This window comes from Falco cherrug, chromosome 16, assembly GCF_023634085.1.
Source record: "Falco cherrug isolate bFalChe1 chromosome 16, bFalChe1.pri, whole genome shotgun sequence".
NCBI classification, from domain to species: Eukaryota; Metazoa; Chordata; class Aves; order Falconiformes; family Falconidae; genus Falco; species Falco cherrug.
The window spans coordinates 9394881-9416444 of record NC_073712.1 but is presented as its reverse complement, the minus strand read 5'-3'; the positions used below and the strand labels follow the sequence as shown (position 1 = coordinate 9416444).

General features: G+C 39.8%; 1 protein-coding gene across 28 annotated transcripts in view; it reads right to left on the bottom strand.

Annotated features, from left to right (window-relative positions):
• LOC129737458 (uncharacterized) overlaps nucleotides 1-21564 on the bottom strand; it is a 142462-nt gene that overhangs the window by 27195 nt on the left and 93703 nt on the right. For 14 of the 28 annotated variants that reach the window (XR_008735334.1, XR_008735350.1, XR_008735335.1 and 11 more), the window contains one exon: nucleotides 10017-10100. Coding sequence is in view for 8 of the 28 variants with exons in the window: in XM_055727913.1 (XP_055583888.1) it covers nucleotides 10017-10100 (84 nt within the window). In the remaining 20 variants the exon portion in view is untranslated. Of the gene's footprint in view, nucleotides 1-4742; nucleotides 5572-9870; nucleotides 10101-14223; nucleotides 14279-21564 lie in introns of those variants that run through there. The other 14 variants (XR_008735338.1, XR_008735337.1, XR_008735354.1 and 11 more) reach the window with 7 other exon arrangements.

Genomic DNA, 21564 nt, shown 5'->3' with positions numbered 1-21564 from the left:
ACCCATCTCCTACTTCAAAAGTTGTTTCTTTTCTGCTTTGCTGCGCTGCAGGCTAGACGCTAATTTCCTAAGTGGCACTCTAAAAACACCAGCGTTGCTGTGACCGTAACTCAATTCTAAAACAGGGATCTGAAATTAGATCTCTGTACTGTTGTCTAACGTGGCATCTCCTATGCAGACAGTTTATTTTCTTTCTTTTTTTAACGGCTATCAGCACTAGCGCTGTGCAGGACAAGTGTTAGATGGACTTCTCTGCTAATAAAAGTATAAACTGAAAAATTTATGCCAAGTGGAAGCCAAACATCAAAAGTTACTTCAGCCTTTATCCTGAAGAGACAATAAGTCCTAATATCCTTTTCAGTGTTAGGAGATTCTTGTTGTTTCTCACCACAGATTGGCCAGTTGTTTTGCAGTCCTGCTGCTCACACCAAGTTTGTGGAGGAAGAAATTAAGACCTTAGAAGGTGTGTGTCATGCTACACTAACTTTTGAGTCATCCACTCACACTCTATATATAGTTTCTTCTGTCACACTGCCTGTCTCACAGAGTTACTGTGATGGCAGTTATACCTAGATTTTGTGAAAAACTTGTGCAATAAAAATCTCTAGTTAGTGCAGAGAAGAAATATATTAAGTAATTTATAAAGTAAGACCCAGACTAAACAGAAAATATATTTGGTTTTTTAATAGCAGTGAGTGGTCTGGTAGACATCCCAGGGCTTTATCAGACAATGCTGTATGCAGTTTGAATTTACTATCAGTTGTTGACAAGGCTCTGCTTAGAATCTCCTCCTTTGTGTTTGACTTTGAGATTGCTGTTTTTTTAATGTTTTTTTGCTTGCACCATCTTTGGTGCTTAGGAAATTTATAATAAAAAATTATCTTCATGCAATATATTTTTTTTCTTCTCCTCAAGAAAGAATGAGCATAAGGAAATCATCACCGGCGAGTTGGGTTGAATAAGCTCAAAACCACTGCCTCCAGAGCCTCTCCAAAAAAAGCTGCTGCTGTGCAGAAATCCACCTCCTGTTCCATCAGATGTTCTTTCTTTCCCCTGCTCCATGCTTGTCCCTGAGCAGACAGCTCAGCCCAGTCCATGTCACGCTCCAACTCCCCTCACCCTTCACCTACCCAGGCAGACAGGGCTCTCCCCTCACTGGTGTGCCAAAAGCATGCTTGTGGGCCCAGCTGCCCCCTCACAGCCCCGAGGTGGCTGCATCTGCAGGACCAAGGGCACGTGCAGCAGCCCATACTGGGAAGGAACCAAAAGGGGAGAAGAAAATCTGGGGAGTATCAAATGGGCCATCCAGTCTAACCCCAAGCTGCCTGCAGCCATTGCTAGGTGGTTTCATCCTCCCCTTTGCCTAGCACCTTCTGGCAGGGTCATCCTCAGTGGGTGGACAAGAGAAATCCTGGTGACAAAGAGGAATGTGCTTGTCCCAGCCCTCTTCCGCCAAAGGCAAGGAAAAACTCGCCCCGTGCATGGTTCATTTTTGAGAGCTTTGTGCTCCCTGGCATAAAGGTGATCAAACAAATTATAGTATGTATTGATTTGAATATGACTACTGAAGGAGAAAGGGGAATCTCAAGAGACAGGAGAGTCTCTTGCTCTACTTTTCTCCCCAGGAGCACCTCTTAAAAGAGAAATAACTAGGCTGGGCTTGCACAGGATGTCCCATCTGATGCCTTGCCTGCCACCCACACCTTCCCTCACTCCAGTGTCTGGTCTATTCTGTAGCTTCATTAGCTAAATTAAGAGGAGTCCCAGTATCAGTTGACACACAGGCCCTGACACAGCACGAGGAAACACTGGTTGAAGTGAGGGTGTTGATCTTTGTGTTACCTTGATTCCACCCACCCCACTGCCCCGAGCCAAAGCTACCAAAGGATCCCCAGGAACCGGACAGGAATCCAGCAGATCCTGGGAGCACTCCCTCCTATGATACTTGGTGACCTCAGAGATGCTGCATAACCTTGTCTGTGGGACAACTTGTCCAGGACAACTTCTGCTGTGTGCAAGCAGCACACAAGGAGCATCTACACAAGAGTATAAAGCAGAATCATTATCACATACAAACAGGAACTAGGATTTAATGGGCTAGCAGGATAACCATTATGATGCTCACTGCCTATTCTCCCCATGCCCATGCTGATGAAATCCAAGGAAGTACAACTGCCCAGGCAGCTATTTGCCAGAGAAGGATTGGCTTCTGCTCCTGGCATTTCTGAGATGCTAGCTGCTGATTCCTCAAGTTTTCTTCAAAATTATTGAAATTTTTACTATTTCAATGCTTTCTGTGGTCCCTGTGGGTGGGTAACCACCACAAACCCTCTTTCTCAAACCCAGTCCCATTTCAGGCTCATGTGTCTGTGCTTCCACTATCTTGCATGGCTATACAATCCATACTTCCTCACAGCTCTCTCCAACAACTTAACAATTTCCTGAGAAGGGTGAGTGCATGTAACGAAGCTACCAAAATCAGATCTTGAATCAGACCGCAGAGAGATGAACCCTGGATAGTGAGGGAAGAAGGTTACAAATCTTACTTAAGGGTTAGAATTCAAGAGTTGTATCTTTCAGGAGTTTATAATTTACTTTAGCAAAACCACAAAACACTACACATAGAGTGTGAATCCTAAATGATAAAGCATGAGGCCTGAGAGTACAGTAATCGATAGCCATAAGCTCTCAATCATAGTGATATCCTGTAAGTTACAAACTGGCAATATATTGCAGACACTGAAGGCTAAACCATCAACCCTAAGCAATAACCACTACAGCCAGGTGAAAACTTTAATTTTTTGTATTTTTTTTTGTGCGGGGCATGCAGAATAGGAGCTTCTGGCTGCAAAACAGTATTTCTGAGAAATCTCACATGCTATTGACATGTTTAACATATCTACAATTCCAAAGACCTTTTTCTATCCTGACTGAAGGCACTGAATGGTGCTTTGTATGACCAACCTCAGGAAAAAATGTGTCAAAACAATGCTGAATTACACGGGAGATAATACTAGCTCAAATCAAAGGTTAACTTTAGCATTCAGAATCAGTGGACTGATTAGTCAAAGGCAAGACAGTTGACTGAATGATAGCTATTGCTGTTGTAAACTGGTTCTAGGGCAGAAATGGGATTATATGTTACCACATGTAAGGGAGAAAAGATATTACAGACAACATTCGTAACTATATGCAATTCCTTAGCTATAGCTATTGCAAAGAACTATACATGCTATGTAGAGAAAGGTAATGAGAACAACCATACTGACTATGCAGAGGAGAACACAAGGATACTTGTAAATACTAGAAAGCAAATCTCTTCAGGGGAGAAAAAAAAAAGCAAAATACCACAACAGCTTTTATGATCTTATGTAAGATGACACTTTCAACATGAATTTGAATTAGAAAATATCCATGCCTTTATGTGCATCTTTGCAATAGGTAATACCTCAAATTCAAGCCAATAAAAAAAAATAGGTGAGTTTTCTGTATGGGTAACTTAACTGCATGATACTTTGTAGTGTAGGCTTAGGGAAGTCTCACAGTACTCCTGCATTACCAGGCACAAAAAAAGGCATTGTGATAAACATAAAAATAAAAGCCAAGTTATGACCGAATAACACGTCTGATGAAAGATAAAGAATTCTGAGAGACCCAGTAATTTTCTGATGGTTCTTTCCCTCAAAACAATTACTTCATTTTTCACAAAGTAACATCAGCCAGCCTCAACAGCTAAACGCGACAAGCATTTTTGCCTGCTGGGGTTTTCCAGGGGTTATTTTGACTACTGATAAAGCCCGTAGTGTTATAAAATTAAGTCACATTAAATGAATTGAACAGAGAGCATTAATCTGCACAAATTACTTCCAACAATTACAAAACTATGGCTGTAGCAGTCACACAATAGTTTTCATTAGAGAACAGAGAAAAATATTTCCTGGACCTCTGGTAGAGTGAATGCCTAGCCTTCCCTATTAAATTATCCCTGAGTGCCTGGGATGATGGGTGGAAGCACAACTTTATTTTGAAGAACCCTGAATTCCAGCTGAGGGGGGAAGGTATGGGAAGATAATAGAAACATGCAGCATTCTTTTATTTGTTTTGAATAACTGTCATTGGAAGTTAAACCTAACTGGTTACGTTCCTTGTGCATATTTACAAGCTTTTACTGGCAGAGATGGTGCCATCTGCAGTAACATCTGTACAGTGGTAGGGCTTGGAAGAAATTATTCATTCTGCATTCAGGCTAGAGAGAATACAGAAATAGGAGAAATTTCCACAGGTCAAAAGCTCCTGTTCTGCCCTGTCCTTTTTTGAGATGTTTTTCTCATAGTTCAGCCATCCAGTCAACTGAATTGAATACGCCCTGCTAGTCAACTGCTTCTAAGACTGCTGGGAACACTGACTTTCCATCTGTTCCCATATTCTCATTGTTTACTGTCCCTGACACCCGCTCACTTTGCTAAAGATGTATCTGCTGCCCTCAGTGTTTTTAGCCACGCTGATTCTCCTTCCTCTTTTGCATGCGCAGGGAAAACAGATCTTTGTAGGCTGCTAAAAATAGTTGCTCTGTTTTGTAAAAAATGCATTAGACAGACATACAACTCTTTCTTAGATATTCCTTCTTTTTTCCTATAGTGACTGTGCTTTAGTAACTTTATAAATGAATTTCAGGCAGTATTTCCATTTCAATTATTTACCGTCAAAAGGCTCCCCCCGACCCACCCCCCCCCAAGACTGAATCTGTAGTGCAGCTGAGAGTTAATAAAAGAAAGCCTCTTATTATTGTCTGTCTTCATTATTTATGCAACCAATATTCACAGAAAATTAAATATCTCAGCACATTAGTATAGACTCTGGAAACAGTCATCCATGTTATTTGTCTTATTATTAGAAAATGCTTTTAAGACACATTTATGGCAAGTCCCCATATGATAAATCCCTCGAGTAACTGAGTGTTTCTCCACCAAATTTCTCTGAATTACAAAGCACAGAGAATTTAGCAGTTAGATATACTTCCCTATTTGGTCCTCTTGATCTCTGGATGTGTAATCCCAAATTGGATATCAGTGTGACAGATTATACCACATGTTGCAGTGTTAAGCTGGTCCTCCTCCCTCCTTTTTGGACTGTCAGTAAAATATAAAAAAATTGACTGTGTGACAATTCCACTGAGCACTGCCACTCATGCTTTGTGGCCCTGGACAAACCTCCCCATCTGTCCTGTGTGGGGCGAAGAAAAAAGTAAGCCATATGACAGACCCAGGCATCTGAAAGAAAAGTGAAAGTCCTCAAGTCTTATACATAATGTCAGAATAACCTTTCTAAAAGCATTATTGATAGGGGACACACATCAGGCTCTATAGAGGAAAAAGTCAGTGGTTTTATCCAAACGCTTTCAGTAAATGCTCGGCTGCATCCACCAGTGAGCAATATTCCTAAACTGGCAGCCTGAGAAGAAAAATCTCTGTTATGACAGTGTTTTTCATTCTCATCTCCAGAAAGTTTCTGCTGAATGCTGAAGACAAAAACAAAGCCTTCATTGAGGCAAATACGGAGAGTGCTTCGTTCCTGACAGAAGGAGAAAAGGAATCAGGAAGATAATACGACATTTCACAGGCATGTAAATCTCACTCAATAGCAGCGCCAGAGCACTTTTCTGAAATATTAACTGTAGTAAATTGCCTGCACACATCTATTCACAGATGTCTTTGCTCTGCCAATCTAAAGTAGCTATTCTCTCAGTAGTTTAAGAGTAAATACACACTAGTGACACATCCAGATATCTCTGACTGCATTCAAGTGTCTACTATACAAAAACACTCCTGAGTTCAGCAAGGCACGCTCAGGCACAGAAATATTTTCGTTCTTAAAGGTCAGTAATAACAGCTTCATTTCACTGTTCCACACTAAGGATTTTTTCTGTGCAAAGCTCTAGTGTCATCTGAGAGCAGCTCTCCCGGCTGTAGAAGTACGAGTTTTAAATCAACAACCTCTGCCTGCTCAAAACCAGCTGTGACATGGCCCTCAGATGGCAGAATCCAAGAAAGCAACCTCTAAATGAAAAGCAAGAGGCAAAATATCCTTTCCCTCTTGATTCCACCCCAGCCACTACTTCAAAGACTGTAGAGAACTAACCTTAAAAGTACATTTCCAGCAGTCATTTGTCACCTGTGTTAATCTATTTGGTTCAAATTATGTAAAATCCCTTGTAAAGGAAGTCACATGTCTTAATAGGAGAACAGAGTCAATGTTGGGGGGGGGGAAGCCAGTTTGCTGTTATTCATCGCAATCATTAATCTATTGCTGACAAATTTGAAAAGTGATCTTTTGTCTCTTGGTGTTTTGATGACAAAGTACTCCTTAATACTTTTTTTTTCCCCATTTACTAAATGCTTTAGAGAGCAGCACAAAAGTACAGTAGGAAATTAAAGATTTATATCCATGACAACTGTTGCTTTAAAGTACAGCCCTTTGAAGAAATAATCTGCATTCTGCTGTTTCAAACTGATGTCCTGCAGTAGCGTGTTTTGGAAACAATAAGCAGCATGGGAACCTACCTACTTTGTACTAAGTCCCTTTTGACAAGCATCCCAAAGACTTCAGCTTCAGAGCATGAATGACAAAGACTGAAGCATGAGGGACAGAGTCTCTCTTGCCTCCTTAGTATGTGGAAGCAGGAGTTTGCCCTTCTCATCTAATTTTCTGCACGCAGCTTCGCTGTTTCAGTACATACAATCAGTGCTAAGAGGTTTTGTTTGGAATAAAATCTATTTGTACAGGGCACGACTGCTTTCTGCTCTGCATAGTTCCCTGTTTGTAGGACTGTTCCTTTCTTGATGCTCTTGTAGCTTAAGGCACTAACAGGAAATTATAGAAACGGAATTGGGACAAGTTGCTTAATTTCGGACTCTGGCTCTGGAATTATCTGGGTCTTCAAATTCACTTCAAACCAGTCAAAACAAATGAAGTCTGGTGAAACAGCACATTATATGGCCAAACTGGAAATGATGGACCTTCCTCATTTTAAAAATATTAAGTAGTCATGCTGCATCTCTTCCATGAGTTGTTATCAGAGTAGAATGAGGGAGGGCAATTGTTAAAGCATGTGGTAAAGAGTTTGGGGGCTCCCAATAGTCAGTAGGTATTTGGCCAACTATTTAAAATTTGGCAGTTAAATGGGTAACTCTTGGGTGGTGGACAATGAACAGGAAGAGCTTGCCTATCTCATACTGATCCAAGTTATTTGGAAAAAAACATTGGACTGAATCCACCTCTGGCATGAATGGGAATACTTTTATAGAGAATAATGCAATTACAAAACATTTGAGCTTTTTCTCTGTTGTAAGCTGAGTTGATTGTGCTCAAGAACATTCACTGTACTACTCTTCCATGGGCCAACTCTTCTTTGTACCAATTTATACTTCTACCTTTCGCAGCACCCTCTGGCAATGGAATACCTATTATACTTGCATTTGCTTGTTTCACTCACCTACTAGTGAGTAAATTTAGATGGGAGCTTGTATTCTTGCACTGCAAGAATTACACAGCTAATCACTCCCCACTTTTACCTTCTCTGTGTTCAATGACTTAACCCTCTCTGTCTTAGAGCTGTGATCATCCTTGTCATCAATCGTGGACAGGTTTCTTAGTTCTGACATATGATTTCTAAGATGGGCCACCCATTATTATTGCACACAATGTTCAAGGGACATATGAGAAACTATGAATATCTAAACAATAAAGTTTAGAAAAAGACCAATGTCACTCTGTATCTTGGCTTCCTGGGGGAACCCAGGCTTGAGTACACAATGAGTCCTCTCACAGAATCAGAGAAGGGAACTCTGGCGGTCACCTTGTCCAATCCCCCAGCTCAAGAGGGACACCAGCAGGTTGCCTAGGATCATGCCTAGAAAGTTTTTGAATATCTCCAAGGATGCAGACTCTGCAACCTCCCTGGGGAATCTGTGCCAGTGCTCGGTTGCCCTCACATTGAAAAACTGTTTCCTGATGTTCAAACAGAGCCTCCTGTGTTTCAGTCTGTGCCCACTGCCTCCTGTCCTGACACAGGGCACCACTGAAGAGCCCTGGCTCTGTCTTCTTTACTGCCTCCCTCCCCATATTTGTACACATTGATGAGATGCCCCTTGAGCCATCCCTTCTCTTCTCTACTCGGTCCCAGTTGTCTCAGCCTTTCCTCACAGGAGAGATGCTCCAGTCCCTTAATCATCTCAGTGGTCCTTCACTAGTCTCCCTCCCATAACTAGCTCCATATCTCATTTGTAATGGGCAACCTGAGAGTGCTTTCCACTAGCACGGCCCAGTCCTGCAACAACCCATTTTTTATTTAGCTGGCCTGCATCAGGAGTAAAAGTATAGCTGCATGGCTTTTGCAATTAGTAGCAGATGAAGCATTAGCTCCTGCACTTTGCCCCCCTCCAACACTGTAGGGTTGCATAAGCATCCATGTCAGTGTATCCTTGTGAACACCACATGCTTTTTCAATGTCTCATTTCCTTGCTCCCATTCTGATGGGGGGTGGGGTGGGGTGGGGGTGGGGGGAACAGTTCCATTTGTTATATTTTTATATCATTTTAACAGTGCTACCTATGAATCCCAGATGATTCTATGCCGAAAAAGCCACAGACTCCCAATAGGCAACAGGAACGGGCTCCAGTGACAGTCTATACATCTTAAGCCAAATGGAATGCTGAAAGATCATTTTGTTTTAATGAATGTTTATTACAGTAGCAAAAAGTCCTGTTAGCAAAGATATTTTTTAGTTGCCATGAGAATTTTTTAATGCTGCCCCTGAGGGTTGGCACTAACGCCTTATACCCATTGAATTTTGACAATAAAGCTAGGAAAGAAAAAAAGTTTACTACATATTGTATAATTTATTTTAATCTTTTTTTTTTTAAGAGAACCTGTCAGATGTGTTTTCAAAAGTTGCAACATAAATTCTTCTGGGTGGGGAAAATGTTACATCTTGTTATATTGATTTGATCACAGACAACATCAGTTCTAACGACGGAGCTCAAAGAACCCTTTCTCTTTACCTATCCATGCCTAGTAAACTAGTCCCTTGATATGGAAGTGAGAGATGAGCTATCAGTTTATTATTTAATGCTAGCTTGATTCTAAAAAAAGAGACATCAGAATATCCACCCGAAAGAAAAATTTTCACAATAACTTTCTGAAGTATCAGAGCTCTAAGAAATAAGTCCTTATGCAGTATTATCATTCCTCTGACAAACAAAACAAGCAAGCAAGCAAACAAATAAAACCTCTGAAATCAAACAGGAAGGTTCTAACTAACATCTTGTACTACCTCCAGTTCTAATTTGAAAGCATTCCTTGTCCTCATCCCCTCAAGGTTTAGAATTTGGATTAGTCTGTTTAAACATATAGCTAGAAAAATGTCAATTTTCTTAATCAAAATAAAATAGGGCCATAAGCCTAAGAAGTAGGAAAACAAAGAATCTTCTTATAAGGGTACAGAGACTGATGCTAAATGCCTATTTATGTATTATATCCATTTCTGAAGAACATAAATACTGCCTTGCCACATATTAGTTCTATGGCTTAATCTAAGTTATTTGCTTTCCATCTGCACAGGTTGAGCTGTATATTCTACAATACTAAAGTCACTCTATTGTATGTTTTCAGCAGGCCAATTTCCTGCTGAAATCAATGGATGACTCAAAGCAGAAACAAAAGGCAGCCTTGTACGAGAGTCTCGAGAACACTGTGTAACACCCTTCTGCCCAAGGCACTCACACACATTAAAGCATCAATTTAGGTTAACTTGAAAGAGTGCAAAGGGTATTTTCATCATTATTTTGCTCTATAGGAATGAGTGGCACTATGTGTTTAAATAACGCATTTATTCTTTCAAAAAGAAGTTCAGCATCCACGCAGATACATTAAAGTGACCTTAACCAAGCAGACTGAGCTGTGCATTCCTTCCCTTAGATGCTGCTTTTGCAAATAGCAGTAAAGAAGAACTTACATACAATCAGCCCCAGGAAACTCCTTTGTTGCTCGGGGGTACTGGCCTCTTTCTGGGAGAAAGGCACTTCTTTGTGTACTTCCTTCCCCTGAAAATAACAAACATTGCAAGTAGACAAGCTCGCAGAGGATGAAAATATTTCACTGCTTTGTTTAATTTGTGACAAATATACTTCAAAACACACATCAATACGATTTGCCTCAGTGAGCTGGTGTCTCCTACTAGCTGTCACAGTAAATCCACTTACAAGAGCAATGAGTTTACTCGTTTTATTTCAAAGATCTTTATGTATGGAGCATTATTTTCAAAACTCTTCTTGTGAAAGTAACGGAAAGGGAATGACTTTTTGTTTCTTCTCCTGAGTGTCAGACACAAAGACAATTAGATAATATTCTTCTTGCATTGCTAACTGGGATGAACATTCAGGAGAGATGTATCCAAAAATTTTTTTGGGATGTGAAAATGCACTTGTCACCTGGGAATTCACTATGCCTTTTTGTTACGATAACCAACCAGACAGTGACCAGATCTTAATTCACTGAGAACCCTGCACTGTGCTATATGTAAATTAAAGTGCTCCTAAAGCTTGCAAGAGCAGGAACTAACCTGTCCAATAACCTACGGGGTCACGGTGCAAGAAACTTCAATACTTATTCCCAACCTATTTTCAAATACATGCATGCACACACGTAATGAGTAGATGTAACCTCATTGCTAAACCTTTGCTAAATTTTATGAGATATATGAAGAAACTTCCCTTACAAAGTAAAATAAGTAAACTTCCCTTCAGTTTCAACTTTCAAATCCAGTATGTTTATAGGAGCTATTTAAATTCCCCCATCATTTTCTGGGTAGTAACTCCACACAATTTTTCCAGCTGTTGCATAAAAATGAACCAAACAAAACCAAGAAAACAAACCAATTTGCCTCTTGCTGTAGATTATGACAATGTGCTAAACAGGAGCACAGGTACTCAGTACGTTTGGGGCATGACAGTAGACTCTGATCTTTTTTTAATGAAGCACTGCAATTAAGGACTGAATCATGTAGGTTTTAGTCCAGTGTGTGTTAGGGTTACAGAAAGTAATGGGACTTCAAGAGTTTGGTGTGTGCTACTGGGAGTGTGTACTGGTAAACTGTTCTATGTCCTTTGTTAACTACACCTATAAGCATCTAATTATTCAGAATTTCTTACAGAGGATGATGACAAAGGAGCACTGTCACTGGCAGAATAAAGCTTGAGCACCATAATGAAAACGCTGCTCTTTTCATTGCAAGCTTTGTTGAAAGGCAATCGAAGATACACATTTAACTTTTACATAGCTCTGAATACAAAGATCAGCATGCTGGTTAATCCCAAATTATTGATTAAATTTAAACAATCTGAGAGGTTTTTCAGGAGGTCAGCTTGACTGCGGCATACCAGATCAGCTTTGGCAGACAGCAAATACAAGGTTACATTGCTTTTTCCAGTCAAGTGATCTGAACATAGGCCACCAATCTAGCAAGTGCACATTTGCTAAAAAGTGTGTGGTTTTAAACTAACAGCTACAAGCAACCAGTCACTTCAGGTAGGATAGCATTTAAAAGCATAGTAAAAAGACACCTAATTTGTCCTAAATTGCCATGAGCTTACAGTCTATTAACTCACACAACTGACTATTGTGATAGTATTAGCACAGCCTCTGGAAAAACTTGTCTCGCATGCACAATGGTGACCTGCTTTGACAGTTATTTTTGGCAAGTTGCATCTAATCTATAGTCTGACAGTAGTGAATTGATTCATACCTTATAACCAAAAAATGGGGTTTAGTTACAGTTCTGCATAAGCATGCTTTGATTTTTAAAGGTTGGCAAAGACTTACTTAACATGTTTAACAAAGACACTGGCCAAATTCTTCTTAGGATCCATACTTGCATCATGATTAAGGGAAGTTACCAGATTTTATTTCTAGCCCTTACACTGAAACTAGCCTGTGGCACAATCTGTCACCCCAGAGAAATCAATACAAACTCATGCTCCTGTTTGATTTGATGGTCCATGCTGTTACTGCCAGCATTGACCATCATGGGGCAAGGTAATGGAAATGCACTTGAGAGTCTCTGCAGGACTACTGCCAGAGGTGTGCAGCTGGTGAGAAATTTGCAGAGCAAGAGCAGCAACCTGCCTGCTGATACACACCTGTTGTAAACCCCTGTAATCCAGACAGACCTCATGTATATTGCAGATAAGTCCTCTTCCATTAAATAGATGTCCTCTTGTTTGACCACAGTGCCACAAAAGCCTACCCTTGCCATGCTCCATGTTGCCTAGACTTAGAGCTGGTGCTCAACCAGTTTCTCCCAAGCCCTGAAGTCTTCTTACCACATCTTTGTCATAATTCACCCACCACCTCCTCTAAGTATTGACAGAGCTCTTACAGCTGGTTTCTGCAATTTAACCTTCCAGATGTACTTTCCAGCAGGAAGGCCAACTGTCCCCCACAAAGCTAGTTTTCCAGGCCAAAATCAGCATGACTCTGAGATAAAAGGAGCAGCTTTAAGAATGCACTTCAACTAAACCAAATTCCAGAGTCCTTCCCCTCCAAGGGAGCATGAGATCTACTGGTCGCAGTTTATATCCAAGTATTCCAGTTGTTAGTAAGGTCAAAAATAAAATCCAAGAAGCTTTGATACTAAAAAGCTCCCCCTTGCCACGAACACCCTTTCAAGGCTCCTACCTGGAACTCCTGCCTCTGAGGGCAGTCTAGATGCAAATCTGCCACCCACAGCTACCTTCAGCCCTGAATATGCCTTAAACAAGTTTTCCCACTGCCTTTTCAAGAACAGAGACAGTCATCTCCAGGTATGCCTGTTCCTTCCAGGTATGGCCATAACAGGCAACTGGAGTCATCTAGTACGGATTGGCAAGGGTTTTGGAGCACACGGCTTAAATATTCTCTCAGTCATAGAGGCTAAGTGAAATACCAGCATGGTATTTCTCAGCCTTAGGGCCTTCAAAAACCTGCTAATAGACATAAGAGACCTTAAAACACAGAGACACAGAACAGAGGTGTGAAAATACTGATGAAAGAAACAGTGATGGGATCACTGCCAAAAGCCTGGCCAGGGAAACACAGAGGGAAGGACAGCAGCTCCTCTGCTCCAAGGGGCCTTTTTTCTTTATGTATTGGTCTACTGCCCAGTCTCTGTCAGTGTGACAGAATTCTGTGTGCCTTATATGGCTTGTTCTGAAATGGATGGTTCTTTTAATGACTTCACAGATTTTTTCATCCTATAATCACATAAAAACATTTTCACATAATTGTCTTCATTAACCAAAATCATCAGTGCTCATGAGAAATATCTTGGGCCCAACTTTGCTGTGAAAACCTTCATATGGCATTATTACTAAGTGACTCTACATTTTATTTTAATTTCCAGAATATATCCTAGTCTGTTTTAGAGGACAGAATACCTTGCTTAGCACCTCGCACTATTCTAGTGCCTTGTACTTGAATAAAATGGGTTCCAATGACAAGACTGCTTGTTTGGTGCTGGGTTTACGCTCTTTCTGGAGAAACACAAACGGGGTTAAAACAAGCCTGGTAAGGGAACCAGACCCTGATAGGCTAGACAGAGTTACCCCCCCACCCTCCATCCTTTTTAGAGTTCCAAACCATGAAAAGAAACTCAGAAACTCTTCTGCTTGTTTGGCAACTAGCAGAAAAACATTTCTGTTTGCACTTAGCAACACTCTGAATCAGATTTTGTAGTACAAAATCAGTTTACGGATACTCCAAGCTATTACTCCAAGCTCTACTCCAGCTTCTTGCCTTTTCAAAATCTTCAGGGCTGAAAATTTTTTCAGCAAACTCCACTCAAGGAAAGATCTCCACAGCTTCCCTTCGGGACACTGCTCCTTCAGAGTATCTTGCTTGGTTTTTTTAAAAAACAAATTCAGAAGGACATATAGCAATAAAAATACCTCCACAATTACCATGGGAAAATGGAAGTACCACGCTTAGATAAAATGACTGTAGTATGCTGGGGTTTTTTGCTTTATGATAGAAAACAGATCTGTACTACCCGCACACAAAAATTAGAAAATTATTCTTTTTAGTCTCTAATATTATATTATACAGGAAGGATTTTTAAATTATCATCTTCATTCGTATTTATTAAAAAACCATAAAGCAAATGATTAATGTAGAAATGGGTAAAGATTGTACCTTCTCAGAAGCGTGGCTGCCCTCTAAACTGCCATCTGAATTCAATGTCTCTCATCTAGTCTGGCATAAAATTAAAGCAAGGAAGTTAAGATCTGACATTGTTTCAGTTCAACAGAAAGACATTAATTGTGGATCCTGATCCTGAATATATTCCGTAACTATGTGAAAACTTTTTGCCTAATTAAAAACCAAAGAATGTTAAAAGGAAATAGCTGGTAAAACAGTTTCAAGGCAGCTGCCTAGAATTTTTCATGGTAATTAGCTCTGTTCATAGACTTCAAAAATATAAACAGGACTTAATAAATACAGAAGAATGGCATTTTCTACATTCATAAAACTATAGATCAGCATTTGTAAGCCCTCATGAAGGCATCTAGTCCTCCTCCTAATTAGATATGGTAGTTTAAAACCTAAGAAAAGGGGTGGGGGGGTGGTGCGCTATCTATTGTTGATTTATCAATTCAGGCATTTCCTATCAGACCAAAGTGATGCACATAGGATTTGAAACACATAATCCAAATGCCAGTTTCTGTAGTTGAGAAAAAAGGGCTGTGCTAAGAACAAAGTCAGTTTCATGTTCTGGTATTCCACTTGACTATCTCCTCAGTTCAAGGGATGTGGCCTGAGGCCACAGTCATGATAGAGAGCTATATATAACACTGGCAATAAAACAATTATAGAATTCTCATAGAAACTAAAAAAAAAAAAAAAAGAAAAAAAATCATATGCATACATGCATTAAATTGGAATGGTAAGTCTACCTCATGAGTCTCACGCTGTACCTTTTTTAAGATCTTTAGCAGATAACTGAAACCTTAAGTAAACGTTCATATATGGTTTATCAAAACATACATAAAAACAATTGTCTGCTTACCTACAAGAAACATTTTTGATTGTCAGTCATGGGAATGATTCTCTATGGGCCATGTGAATCGCAGGCTGAGTCTTGGCTGATTGCAAGAAGCTGCACATGTGCACAGTGAGACCTGCTATTAAACAGCAGCTTCCCACTGGAGAAAAAAGTGCTGAGTTTGTACTTTGGCAAGTTCAGTCATCAGTGAAATGGCATTTATTATTGTTTTTTAATCTAGAAGAGTAATTGGGTGAGCAGGACCCATCAGACAGCAAGCTTCCCATCTCCACAAGACAGAAATATACTTAGCAGCTATGCTGAGAGCAAACTGGAGATTGCTTGGCACTGTGCTGTAGTAGCAACACATTGCTGCTTTTGAATTGCAGAACTGAGTTCAAAGAAATAAACTGCTTTGCCCTACTACTGGAGGGCAGAGAGCACAAACTTAGAAAACAATTACACAGTATTTGTCATTTAAAAAAGAAAACAAAAACAAAAAAAAAACAGAAAGAAAAAAAAAGGAGGACTGCAGTGGAAGCACTGAGAGCTCCAACACTGTAATAAGATTAGAAGCTAAACACATTTTGAGCAAAAATGGTTATGTCTTGACTATGTCACATAACACGCTACTGCAGACATCTCCAATATAGCACAGAACAGATGTGTTCCTATCAGTGCAGTATTGAGCAGGAGCTTGTTACAGATGAGCTGCACTTAAATCCTGTGCTCTGATTAAGTTATTCTGTGGGCATGTCTTGTCAAAGGTGTGGACAGCTCAGGCACCTGGAACTCAAGCCTGTGCTTATACCAACGATTCTTGTAGTTTGGCTAAACTGTAGCAAAAGGAGTGGAATGACACGATAGCTGTTTACAAATAAGGACTTGTAAAAGGGGAAACTGTTAAAGAGTTGAACAACTAAAGAGGTACTGAAGAGAAATCAGTGAGACAACTGAACATGGATGAACTTTCAAAGGAAGTGAGGGATGCATGTAGCTGACAAAACACTCAACAGCATTATGTGGAGATTATTTCGATATTGGTATTTGATTTGAAAGGATGACCAGGCAGGTCTAATTTCTCTCTCTACTAATTTCCATTTAATTTCTCTCTCTCCTCTTTTTAAGCTGTATTTAGGATGACATTTCAAATATCAGTGGTCTGCATGACTTCCAGAAGCAACTTGTGCCAGTGGGAAAGGAGACATACAGCATCTGAATGAATGCAAGGGAGCTTGATCAAAATTTCAGCCTCGTGTTTTTTTCTGAATGCTTGCCATTCTCTTTTCAGATCTGGAAAGTTGCAGATTGACATATCTCTGGATTTTTTATGTTGTGATTCTTTTCTCCTAGGATCTATGCTCTGCTACTTCTGGGAAACTTGTGACCTCTGCATTTTTAATTAGAACTCATAACTTTTTCCATAGCAACATATTTTGATGTTGCAAATACAGAATCTGTCAAATCAAACAACTTCTGGTCAGATGAAGTCCAAATACATATAAATGCTGAGCAGCAATAGGATGTATCATATGACACAGTCAAGAAAAAAAATGAAAATAGCAAAAGAGGGAAGGAAATCTTGGCTTTGGTTAATTTATAAGTTTGATCTTAGTAATTAAAGAATCAATACCAATATCAAAGAATTACATTGCATGCTGAACTGGTTTAGACAAAGAATTCTTAAAACTAATTTCCTTGCAGTTGAGAACAGATAAAATCCAGCTGTCTGATTGGTGTGCCACAACTCACATGCTACAAAGGAAGTAAACTATTCACAGGAAATACTCTAGATGTGGAAAAAGCCTTACTCACAAGGATGAACTGTATAAGCAGGCAGTGAAAGAAAAAGAAATCCCCTGCAACAAAACCTGAGCTCAGATATTAAGAGACCCAAGATTAATGCAATTCAACACGATGGGTTAAGAAAAATAATTTAGTACAATACAGCAGTTATATATGATTTTTTTCAAAAATATTTATCTATGTTACATACCTTGCATGTGCCAAAAATATTTCCTTCAATAAGAAAAATTAGGATTTTTTGTCATTCAGATACACTATTTGTCTTACTGTAATTCATTCACTGATTCTCAATTACAGGCATTTTTTTGGTATTACTGTACTTGACATCTATGTGAACTTTTTAAACATATTTCAGTTCAGTAGAGACTTGCATGGAATAGTGCTTCCTGTCATCTTTTCCTTGTAATTACAAAGAAAGGCACTACCGAATTTCCTCTCTAATATGAAAAAGTCTTAGACAAAAATATTATTTCCTGATTAGCCAGACTTCTGCTCACTCACACCATAGTCAGTTGTTTTTCCTTTTCCTGCTTTAAGCTAAGATTCAGCTTCAGACTAAGAAAGCATCTTTTAGTGCCATTACCAATACCATGCAAGAGAATCACCCTTCTGCAAGGACACCCATTTGTAATTCATTGTCAGGCCAGCAGCCAAGAGATATGAATGTGCTCATTACCATTTTAAAAACAAATATTGAACTGCGTGGACATCTTTGAGAAGAAAAGGCAAACACCAATGTGGGAATAGCTGCTTTTTTTTTCCCCTCCTCCGATTAGCATTAGACACGATTACTATCTCTTTGTCTATTCCGTTTCTACTTTCCGTAAAAAACACTGAAATACTAAGTTAAACTCGGTGTGGTTTAACCTTGCCTTGCAAATAAGGCCTTCCTGGGGCTCCTGGATCCTCCACTACCACAGGGACCCTGCCTGAGTGTGGGTTGGCAGAGAGGGGTGCAAAAACACAAAAAGATTTCTTAGCAGATATCTGATATTTCCTCTCATCTGTTTCTGGTATAAAAGAAAACTGACCAAGTTCAGCATTCCAGAAATGGTACTTTGGTAGCCTGCAAGACTGTCTAAAGAACTATGAAAATCGACGTCATTACTTACACAATTTACATTTTTCTACTTTAAAATGAAATGCTCTATTTGTGTGAACTCTCCTACAATTGGCAGAAGAGGTAAATTTTCAAATTAAATGCTTCATCTCACCAATTTAAGAAAAAAAAAAACACCACAGCTGTGAAAGCTTTGATTTTCCCAAACCACATTTTTAAATTTATTTTAAAACAAGATGGAAAAGTTTAATAAATTTACTGCTACATATAACATTCATTTAAGCAATCTGACAGATAGTTTCCTGGCATTATACATGAGATACAGAAGGAGCATCACTGTATTTGTGTGTGCCTCAAAAAGGATCATATTATTCTTAAAAACCAAATAGTAAAAATTTAATGGTTTTGAGTTAAAGAAACAAGATTTCCAGGATTTTGCCTTCCAAGCACAGATTGTGCAAGCGTACGTGTCTTCTAAGAAGCTTTGTGAGAGAAGTTGAAGCGGACATTACTTTTACAAAACCACCACCATTCATTCGCATACTGATTGCAGTTTTCCCAGCTATTTCCATAGATCCTGGCTGCCTGATGGGCCCTAAGGATTCCATAACCTTAAACAGTCTTATAAATCTAGTGGGGGAAATGATCTGTCTCTTGTCTTAAGCGGAGAGCCTAGGAGGATGTCTACGGGACTTTACCAGCAAAGCTGCTGAAAAAAGAGCCAAGATTCAGGGGTCCCTGACCTTTCCCAGCCCTCCTCCACCAGTATCAGCCTGCAGCCTGCTCTGAAAAATTTTCTGCTCACCCAGAGAGCAAAATTAGAAATCTTCTCCAGGGACACTCTCTCTTTCTTCCACCAAGCCACTCATCAGTCCAATGAGGCATGGAAACCAGAAAGAAAAAAGTGAGTTACAAAAATGTATGTCACTCAATAAAGGTTTCCCACAGCAGAGTGAAAAAGCCCAGACCTGCCCAGAGCCTGACGCTGCCCAGCAGCAGAGCTCCAGCCTGTGCGTTCAGGCCTTTGGTGTTTGGAGAGAGCTGTGATGGTGAGGAACCTGCGCCAAGCGCTTTCCTGGTGATTCACACATCTATGAAGCATATATGTGTAAACATGCTTAAACTGAGTTAACATCAGCACTTAATAAGTGTCCAGATCCCGTCATCCTCACTGTTAATAGGAATGCACATGGCATTTCATTAAGGGCGTTTTTTCTTGAAAAAATTTTGGACTTATAACTGTCATGTGAGGCTTTTTGAAGTACCAATTTTTTGAAAAAAACTTGTTAGTATAGACTCATTTTTATTGTAAGTCACCACAGATGAAGGTGAAATTGACAACTGTGGAGAATTTTCCAATAAACTAAAAATCTGATACTAAAAATAACCAACTTCAGTACACTATTTTTTTTTTTAGTTCAATTTACTAGTTGTCAGGTTATGATTAGCTTTTAAGTGAAACATATAAAACAGTTTGTCTATCCAATTTTTGCAACCACTTCTAATTCCCGTGGCAGGTTCTGCCCAGGATGTGAGCTTTAGAGAGATTTTGCACCACCTAGTGAGCCACTGATGCCTGCATCAGCAAGAGGGGAATCGGCTGCTAGTACTGAGCTCCACGTGTGTATTGAATGGATAAAATGCTGGGAGTGCCCCAGCACAAAATTCACAGAAGGTTTGGAAACCGCTGTCCCAGAGACACAGGTGTGCTGATGTTCTTTCGGCAGCATAGTTCTAGCCTCTTCACTGTGAGCATCTCCTGCCTTTGCTTTAAAACTGCTCCCTGCTAGTGCTGCTAGACCCTCCTAGTGCTTGTGTTGGAAGAGGCCTTAACAAGTCACTACCCCACTGGCTCCTGGAGGCAGCTACATTCTCTACATGGAGGTCTGAAGTTATAATAGTCTTTACTGCATCCATGTATGAAAACACGATGAAAGCCACAGCCTGCGTGCTCCGCTCGCTAGGCTCTCATCCCAGGAGTCTGGTGGGAGTACAGCACTGGCCGTAACACAAGCCTGCTCTGGGCTGGGACTGCATACAAGTCAGTATTTTTTCCTTAAATAATCACAGTATATCTCAAATTGGAAGGGACCCATAAGGATCATCGAGTCCAACTCCGTGCTCTGTGCAGGACTGTCTAAAACTAAATCATATGACTAACAGCATCACCCAGAGATAATGTATGTAATCACCAGAAATGTAACAGCATGTAAAAATTACTCTATCTCTTAGAAATCCTTGTACTACAGTAAGTATCCCCTATTTTTCTGTACCCTTTTACTCTCTTTTGTGCTTATACTGACAGTCATAGGTATCTCAGGCAGCCAACTACTCTCCGCTCACAGCTTTAAGTACCAGTGCACTGTTTCTCCGGTACTGAACAGTATAAAAACTGCATGTAAAATAAGCAACACAAAAGCAGGGTTTCCCCCTTCCACTCAAACCTCTGTGGAGGTGAAAGGCAAAAACCTTGAAAGAAAATGTCCACTGTCAACTATCTTGTTCAATGTAAAAGCTGCAAAATTCATAACTGGACTTCCTTTTTCAATAAATTCTGTTCCACACTGTAGCAAGTAAATGTAGCAAATATTTAACTTCCCTCCAACACAAAGTGCCATAAGTAGTGAACCAGATCAAACATCTGTTCAATTAAATATCTTGCTTCCTGCAGTAATGTCGAAAGGGTAACCACGGAAGTGTGTAAGATTAGGACATACATGTATTACAGGGCTCCAGAATATTCTCTCATCCTCCAGAAACTTGCGTTTTAGGGGTTTCTTAAATCAGAAGACAGCATTGGTCCTCCTGGGATTTCCTTTCCAGGAATGTGCTCATTTTCCTTTGAACCCATACAAATTCCCCATTTTCACATTCTACGTCAATGGGAAGAACAGTCATCTTTTTTACTCTGAGTGGCTTTTGTTGGCCCCTACTTTGCATGTTGTAGAAAGTACACTAGCATTACCTTTGCAATGTCTCTCATGACTTAACAGAATTCTATCAGATCTCTTCCTTCTCCCCCATTATTTTACTCCTTTCCAGACTGAAGTGTTCAATTTATTAGGGTGCTTCTGCATGAAAAAAAAATTGCATACTCTTCATTGTCCTTCTCACCCTTCTTTAAACCTTTTCCATTTCTGCTATCTTCCTTCTGAACAAGTGGAATGAGAACTGCACATGTGTACACAGAGAATTTTTAGCAGTGACAGAGTTTATTCTGCAAGTCACATTGCTTTTTTTTCACTGTTACACACTAATTAAAAAGCAAAACCCACCGATGACTATTGTAAGTATTTTTCCTGATCTATAAAAGTCCCAGACTATGAGAAGTACTTTTCCTGATCTTTAAAAGTCAGCTCAGAGCAAATGACTATAAATGTAAAATTAGGCATGTGAGGGTTTTTTTTGTTTTGTTTTTTTTATCCTGGTGCATCACTTCACATTACCTGCACTGACCGTTTCCTTTGATTTCATTTGACACATAATGTAACAATATCCACCTATAATTCCTCAGAGAGACTGAAGGCAAGATTGAAAACGGAGTCTCCTTATTATCTTCCCATTCCCAATCCCCTATGAATGCTGATGAGCCTGGGTTGAAGACCCCTGCAGGCCTTCCTGGAAA